The following is an 8,571-nucleotide window of genomic DNA, read 5'->3' on the forward strand; positions in this document are numbered from 1 at the left end:
TTCTTTAACAGACAAAAACAAAGCATCTTGTGTGAAATGATAAGTTTTCACACACAAGGAATTTTCAGATTAGTATAAAAACTAAAGGAGTAAAAGTGAAGCTAGTTAAAAATCAGTTCAGGGGCAAAGACACGAGAATGTAAAATACAGGAGAAAAAAGTTCAAACTATATAATATATAAGAAACAGCCTAACATAAATTGATAAAATATTTTAAAAATCTGTAAAATATGAAGCAAATATGTGAAGTATGTGAAAACATAAAAATCTAGTAGAAGTTAAAAAGATATAATTTAATTCACCACCTTAAGTTGACTTGTTTTTTCTGAGTGAGTTTCATATCCAGTATATAAGTAAAACAAACCTGTTATATTTAGTGAAGCTGCTGTGGTTGATGAACATGGTTCATGTCACACACACTCAACACAAAGTGTGTGTAGACCAGGGGTCTACACACACTTTGTGCAGCTGTTCAGGTGTACTGGTGAAGTGAAGCCGTTCAGGTGTACTGGTGAAGTGCAGCCGTTCAGGTGTACTGGTGAAGTGCAGCCGTTCAGGTGTACTGGTGAAGTGCAGCCGCTCAGGTGTACTGGTGAAGTGCAGCCGCTCAGGTGTACTGGTGAAGTGCAGCCGCTCAGGTGTACTGGTGAAGTGAAGCCGCTCAGGTGTACTGGTGAAGTGCAGCCGCTCAGGTGTACTGGTGAAGTGCAGCCGCTCAGGTGTACTGGTGAAGTGCAGCCGTTCAGGTGTACTGGTGAAGTCATGCCCGCTAGCTAAACAAGCTAACACACGGGCCTTTCCACCCTCATGGGCAGAAGACTGTGGCTTTGTTTTTCATAAGGACCGTGCTGTGTGCACGTTATGTTTTTGTACCTTGGTGCTCCTCTCGAAGAGTTGGATGGGAAGAGAAGATGTGAGCTGGAGAAGAGGCTCCACAGCCTTCCCTCCTGTGGAAGGATTGTGGGAAGAGGACAGAAGAGACAGAAGAGGGGGAGAACAGGCCTTATATTGGCCCGGTGACCTCACAGGTCATGGGGTCCAGAGTGACCAATGGGAGTTGAAACCTGTGTCCCTGGGGGGGGGGTTTCCACCCCTCTGTGTGACGTTGATGCTCCCTGGGAGACTGAGTTCCTTGCTCTGGTTTTTGATGGCCCCTGGGAGACTGAGTCCTGGGGGACATGCGGCTTCAGGCTTTGATGGCACATGTAGGCTGAAGTGTGGTTTCACAAAAACCATGGTCCAACACTTGAGTACAAGGGACTTCTTTCATACAAGGCAATAATCATATTTGTGGCCATATTCAAATCAAAGCCGACATGTAAAAACATTGTGCTGCAGTAGCAGCTCCTCTGCAGAACATGATGTGGAACTGAGAAGCTACATATTTTGCATTGTAAATATGAATTGATATTAATTTGAATATTGTCATTGAATAGAAAAAGTTGCACAACTGCCTCTCTTTGTGTATATTTATTTCTTGTACATTCAGCCTTTAACAGAAATTGCAAAAAATAATAAATATGACCCTAAGTGGGTTTTTGGAAGATATCAGGGTTTTAGCTCTCGGCTTACGTTTGGAATTAAAAAGTGATCTTGGGCTCGAAAAGGTTGGTGACCACTGGTTTAGAGTATCATGTATTCCATGTTCTGTTGTCTACGAGTGAAACACACACACACACACACACACACACACACACACACACACACACACACACACACACACACTCAGGTGTCATGCATGTGAAAAAGCTCAGAGCTGTGAGCCACAGAGACGCTTGCAAATCAAGACAGTGCAGCAAACACAGGTGTGGCTTCTCTGCAGGTAAAAAAACACACAGCGCCATGGTTACTGAAGGGGGGCGGGGCATTCAGCAGCATGTACACACACACACACACACACACAGGAACCTTTGGAAGAACTCGTCCTCAGCTGCTGTCCGACACAGGTCCGAGTCACACCTCAGTGAAGCTCAACCCTGTCATGAGTCTTCCAGCAGATTAACGGCCTCATGTGTGAAAGGATGGAACCTCAGAGCTGAAGACAGGAGAGTGACAACATGCTGGAAAGTGGCTGTTCGATGCAAGAAAGGTATGTGTGTGTGTGTGTGTGTGTGTGTGTGTGTGTGTGTGTGCGTTCCTGTATAAATTATGCATTTGTGTTTATTGAGGTTGAAAAGATTCAAGGTTGAAACATGTTTAACGAGAACCTGTATTTACAGATTACAGATTACAGTTTTTTGCAAAGCAAATGAAATCTGATGACAGGTCCTCCTCACGTCTCTCTCCTCCCAGTCAGGGCCTGCTGGACGCTGGGCGGCCGGCGGACGGCAGGAGGTGGTGTAGCTCCTCACGCCGTCACTGCTTCTGCTTTATTCTGGTGTTTGCTGCCGTTTATCTGCTCTTTTACAACAGAAACCTAACGGAAAGCACAACTGACTGGAACGCTAAATGGTTGATGCACTATAATCCAACAAAATGGTGGACACCTTTTAAAAGTCTGAGTCAGAGCAAGAACTTTCCCAACACGACAGATCTCAGCAGCATCACTCGTTCTCCTGGAGCTGCTGACGGTTCCACAGCTGACAGCAGCTCCTCAGTGACTGATCAGGCGACACAGAACAACTCGGTTCCCCCGCTGGTTCCTTACGTGTCTCCTGGACCATATCTAGTGGAATATCCACATCAGTACCACTTCAATATCAATGAGCCGCAGAAGTGCGCGGAGCAGCAGCCTTTCCTGGTTCTGATGGTTCCTGTGGCGCCCCACAACCGGGCCCACCGGGACATCGTCCGCAGCACGTGGGGAGGGGACAGCAGCGTCCTGGGTAAAGTGGTGAAGCTGTTCTTCCTGCTGGGGCTGAACACTGGAGAGGGAGCGGAGCAGCTCCCAGAGCAGCTGCTGCAGGAGAGCAAAGAGCACCAGGACCTGATCCAGAGCGACTTCGTGGACTGCTACAAGAACCTGACCATCAAGACCATGGTGATGCTGGAGTGGCTGGACTCCTACTGCTCCAGCGCCTCTTACGCCATGAAGATCGACTCGGACATGTTCCTAAATCTGCCCAATCTCATAAATATGTTGTTCAACGCTCCGAAGACAAACTACATGACCGGACTCGTGGCGAATGGAGGTGCCGTTCTGAGGGATCCGAACTCTAAATGGTACGTTCCTGTCGAGATTTACTCCAAACCACAGTACCCACGATACGCGTTGGGCCTCGGCTACGTTCTGTCGTTAGATCTCCCGAAAAAGTTGGTGGAAGCAGCCAAAGACGTGCGAGCTCTGTACATTGAAGACGTTTATCTGGGGTTGTGTATGCAGCACCTGGGCATCCCCCTCACTGACCCCCCAGACTGGGGCTACTTTCAGGTGTTTCCTGTGCATTACTCTCCCTGTGCTTTCTCCAAGCTGATCGCCACCACCACTCATGAAAACGCAGATCGTACGTGGATGTGGGCGGACTTTAAAAAACAAGACCCGTTCTGCTGATGTGTGAAAAAGAAACAGGACTCATTCAATTCAGTTCAGTTCAATTTGTATAGCACCAAATCATAATATATATTATCTCAAGGATCTTTACATAGAAGGTCGAGACATTCATAATGTTACCAAACTTATTCAATGTTTTGTGGTTTACGTTTTAGTATAGTTTGAATCTGCTGTCCTCTCAGATTCACGTTGAACAGAACAAACTTCATCGAGCTGGTTCTGTTTCGCTGAGAATCTGAGATTCAGTGACTGAAGGTTTTAAATCCAGTATTTTTACAGTTCTGAAAATACTGAGTTAATTATCGACAGTACGTCGGCGTTAAGTGTGTTTGCTGATAGGTGGAGTTACAGTGAAGGGGTTGGTCTGACGTTTTCAATTTCCATCATTGTCCATAGAACAGATGTTGCTGTTTGGTTTGGAACCACAAACCCTGAAATGCGTCTTGTTCAGACGGAACAAATCCATCACAGCCTCAGGGAGAAATCTGCACTGTGCTTTTGTTTGCTTTAAATCAGGGCTGACCTGCTCTCGCACCAAAGACAAGTTCCAACTCGTCATCCAGCTCCACAAGCAGGAGAAGCTTCCTGAAAGTATTCTGTTGTGATGTCACCTCCTCTGTGATGTCACACTGTCGTACGACAACAGGCAGTGAGACAGTTTCTATAACTTCTCCTCAAATATGCTGCTTCGTATCTTTTATACGTTCTATAATCTCCACTGTGAGTGACAGGAACAACAAATCCACAGTCAACGGTCAAACTTTATCTGAAAGTTAATAGAAGACTTTTAAGAAGATAAAGACTTTTATATTGAAACTGTCAATTTGCTAAATAGTATAGTTTGTGAAGTTTTTATTTTTCAAAATAAAATGCCCACTTTTCCAATGCCACTGTGAGCTGTTAATAATGTAAACATGTAACTTACTGAAGGAAGTGATCATTAATGAGTAACACTAGAATGAATGAATGTGAACTCACAGTTGATTTGTTCATGGAAGCAAACAATCCGAACTCCAGAGAACTCAGGTCAGAGTTTTCTCTCTGTGGGGAACACACACATGAAGCATCCTGATGTGTGTCAGAGTGTTTGTGTTGTCGTGCAGCTGCATGTTCGTTCGCCTTGTGTTTACATCTGACAGCTCATTCAAAAACTGTTTTTATGTCCACGACATCACATCCTGTTGTGATTTCGGAGGCTGGTGCGTCTCGAAGGTTCATTATGTTCCTGGACTCAAGCTACTGTTAAAATCATGATTATTTATTAGCAGCAGCCAGAGTCTACACACTAATGTTGAAGATATAACTCCGGTAAAAACAGGACAATTCTGCCACTGGATAAAAGCAGAGCTCTCAGGTCAGTGTGGTGCTTCTCCAGTCGGACTCAACCAACTAAAGAACGGTCTGTTCTCGGGCCTTTGTGTGAGTTTCCAGTTCTTGTATGTTGAACGTCTACTTGGTTCAGGGTTACTTTGATGTGTACTTTATTTTATAATACCTTTGTTTATACACTTTTTACATTTGTTCCCGTACGTTTTATTTTCAATCTCTCGATGTGACGCACATTAAGCTTCTTCTAATGAAATGTGCTGAATGAGTTAAATGTCGTTGTCATTTAACTCCTCACGACTCTGCACATGTTCTAACCTTCATTAGAAATGTTAGGATGTTTATTTTTCCACTTCATTAAACACTGTTGTTCCGTCTATTTCTTTAAACTGTACATGCTAAATATCCTGAGGGGAATAAAACCCTGTTAAGGCTGCGTCACCTCTTCCAGGTGAATTTGAATCCAGTGATCTATAGTTGGGTTAGGGTTATTAGTTTGTGTAATAATATTGTAATCAAATTGTTTTCCAAATTGGTATAATGAAGGTAAAATAAGTAAATACACTATGAGTATAATAATATTTGATGTGCTTATGAATGTAGAGCACTTATCAATAACCTCTTCTCTAAGACGAGTTTAAACTCTGTGTGTGGTTCTGTTGTCAATCATCATGTGTTTAAATCATTAAATTGATGGATTCGTACAGAAACATTTAGAACTGAGAACCGATGCATTAATAAACTCTTTTCTGTCTCATAAACAGATATGATAATACATGTTTAGGTAACAATCAGAATCCAAACCCACTCAGGTTTAACTGTCAGAGCTCAGGCCGCTCACACAGCTTCCAGCACAGTGTTCCCACACACGTGGTTCATTCATGGTCTGTGATGCAGAGACACCATGTGGCTCATAACTGTAACAAATATCATATTTTATATGTTTGGTTATTTATGTGCAATAGGATGTTATTTAATTCTATTTGTCATTAAAAGTTTAAAGTAGTGAATATTCAAGATGCAACATGTAAACCTCAGTATTTTATATGAGTATCATCACGATGATTGTTATAAATACAGTTTGGTTTGACTTGTTGAGTTTAAGACAGTTATGTCTTAACAAACTAAACATGAACAGATGCTCATAAAGTCTTTCATTTAATTTGGTGAAATCTTTTTGATCATTTGTGTCATTCAGGCTCTGCTGTGCTTGAGGCTTCAGTCTCCTGCAGTCTTCACTGGAGCAGGGGGATTCGAACCCTGATCTCAGACCCATCGGCTCAGTCGGTCCCCACAAGGTCAGACGACCAAGGAACAGACACACAACAACAAGTGGTTACAACCGTCTCACTCTTATGTACAAAAGATTCTTTACTTGCCAAAGACTATTTATCCTGTGTCGTAAAAATCTTCCTGTGTGGACAGAACGTTCAAACGCATATGCATTTTTTTACTTTTAAATTCTTTATTTTTATTCTATTCTCCTTTTAATATGTCTTTATTCTCTTGTCTGCCTCTTTCTGACCTGCCAGCTGCTGTAACAAGTGAATTCCCCACATGTGGGGATCAATAAAGTTCTATCGAATCTAATCTAATGTAAACTGGGTCTTTGTCAAAACCACAAAAAGGAGAAAGCGAACAGAAAGGGAGGAGAAGAAAGGGAGGAGAAGAAAGGGAGGAGAAGAAAGGGAGGAGAAGAAAGGGAGGAGAAGAAAGATCAACGGAACAAAGCTGTGAAAATTCTCTGAACATGATTAAATGAGTTAGAATCAGTTACTGCTGATTGTAGAAATCTATTAAAGGGGACATAGCATAAACTAATGGAACAGAATTATAATTTTTGTTTTATTTTTTGTTGTATCAACTTTTTCTTCAAATTACCACGAGTAGTAAAAGTAAAAAGTATAAATAGCGCCACACGCAGCTCGGACGGATGTTTTGAACTGAAAAGACGAGTTTGATTGACTGATCATTTTAATAAGATGACTTGACTCTTGCACATATGTACATGTTAACTGTTGCCCCCTTTTAAAAAAAAATGGAATCGTCCAGAATGTGTGAATACTTGAGACTAATCAAACGATTTGATGAGTTTAATTTATAAGCAAATGACAAATTGTTTTTGATGTCCTGCGAAATGTAAAATGCTGAATAAATTTGAATCTGTGTTTTTCTAAGAACGTCACACGTCATGTCTGGTTTTTCTTTTCTCCTCCAGAGGAATTTCTCCATATGCTGCATATCCACTGAGCCTGATTTCAGTTTTTTAGTTCTAGTTTAGTTTAATTCATATATATTTGCCTTCTTCTTCATTAAATTTCATTTCTATATTTGGTATTTTTACACCAAGTATCTCCAAAGCTCTCCTCAGTTCTCATGAAGTTTCTCCCAATCGAACGGTTTTCTTCCCTTATAATTAAAACGATTTCTCATTTCCTCTCATTCTTCCTCTTTGAATAAATCAGAACTGTGTTTCCTGATTCAGACGTCTGAGTTCAGTCGTCTCCATCATTTAACTGCAAATTAACTATTTCTACGATATAATATGAACGTGCCTGAATCCTTCAGAGTCCTCGGCTACTGCGGCTAGTTTTAAATGCCACGTTAAATTTAGTTTCACCTTGCTGATGTTTGGTATCTTTTTTATTTCAGAAAATACATTTTTCAACATATTAGATCCAAAAAACACACAAGACAAATCAGGTAAAGACTCCAGAGGTTTTAAATGACTTCAAAACAGATTTAGAAAAGTGCTGATCTGCAGTTATGTCGTCGTGAACGGAAATAATCTGCTGAGTGTGTTTGTGTTCAGAATATGTGAGTGAATAACAGAGTGGAGGAGGTGGAGGAGCGTGAGTGTGTCTGCAGACACTGAGTCAGGACAGAGCAGCAGCAGATCCACTGATGATGCTGTGTCACCTCCACAGGAACACAGGGAGGATGGTGGACTGGACTCTGGGTGACAGCTGATCTCAGAGCAGCTCACCTCCTCTGATTCCTCTGGAGCTCTGTCTCCACTCTGCCTCCCAGCAACAAGGCCCAGTCAGAGCCGCTCTACACACAAGCTGCTGCTGCTTCAGCCTCTGGATCCTCAGGACACAGCTCAGCCTCCGTCCACACACACTGTCCTCTTCACACTCAGCTTCACTAAGATCACTTCCAGCTGTTGAGAGAAGAAGACATCAGTGTTCAGAGACTCACTTCATCAGCTGAGAGTCAGTGATGCAGCACATCCAGTAGAAAGAGCAGCAGGGACTTCAGTCCTGTTCAGAGGTGGAGCAGCTTCCTCTCTGCTTCATGTTCACGTGTTGGAATGAACACGCTAAGAGCTAAGTGTGTTTCCTCTGCATGTCAAAGTGCAGAGTGGACACCTGAGAGGTGGATTTACTGCTGTTACAGGTGAAGCCATGTTTCACTGTGTGAGCACGTGCACATAAAAAGGGGCGGGGTTTACTGCAAATACGTTTGTGTCATAAACAGATAAACATGGTGGTTCACAGCAGAATAAACAGAGAAAATGATCTTTCAACTGATTTTTAATGTTTATCTGATGAATTTATGTCACAAACAAATGGTTGCAACACTTTCTGTATGCCTTTTCAAAATAAAAGCACTTGAGCATTTCTGTTGATGGAATTCATTCCCTTGTTTAAAAAGGTTTTTTTATTGTGAAATATTTGCTGGAGCGGAAGCTGCACGGCTTCATACTGTGTAGTACTGGTATTTATCTGAGTACAAGGGACTTCTTTCATATAA

At 42.2% G+C, this 8,571-nt stretch overlaps 1 protein-coding gene across 2 annotated transcripts; it reads left to right on the forward strand.

Moving 5' to 3' along the window:
- The first annotated feature begins 1,718 nt into the window (after positions 1-1,718).
- LOC118109888 (beta-1,3-galactosyltransferase 1) lies at positions 1,719-6,860 on the forward strand. 2 transcript variants are annotated; one of them, XM_035157340.2, is made up of 2 exons: positions 1,719-2,088; positions 2,292-5,545. In XM_035157340.2, the coding sequence occupies exons 1-2, from the start codon at positions 2,057-2,059 to the stop codon at positions 3,487-3,489; spliced, it is 1,230 nt and encodes a 409-aa protein (XP_035013231.1). In that variant the 5' UTR covers positions 1,719-2,056; the 3' UTR covers positions 3,490-5,545. The 2 variants fall into 2 exon arrangements, with proteins under 2 accessions (XP_035013231.1, XP_047196987.1); XM_047341031.1 differs by lacking the exon at positions 1,719-2,088 and adding an exon at positions 6,014-6,860 and having other exon boundaries at positions 2,141-3,161.
- The last annotated feature ends 1,711 nt before the right edge of the window (positions 6,861-8,571 follow it).

Source organism: Hippoglossus stenolepis, chromosome 1, assembly GCF_022539355.2.
Source record: "Hippoglossus stenolepis isolate QCI-W04-F060 chromosome 1, HSTE1.2, whole genome shotgun sequence".
Taxonomy (NCBI): Eukaryota; Metazoa; Chordata; class Actinopteri; order Pleuronectiformes; family Pleuronectidae; genus Hippoglossus; species Hippoglossus stenolepis.

Excerpts from the sequence above, each read along its gene's own strand:
- LOC118109888 (XM_035157340.2), top strand. The coding sequence starts at position 2,057 with ATGCTGGAAAGTGGCTGTTCGATGCAAGAAAG. Across the intron at positions 2,089-2,291 it reads GGCTGTTCGATGCAAGAAAG|TCAGGGCCTGCTGGACGCTG; the intron begins GTATGTGTGTGT and ends CTCTCCTCCCAG.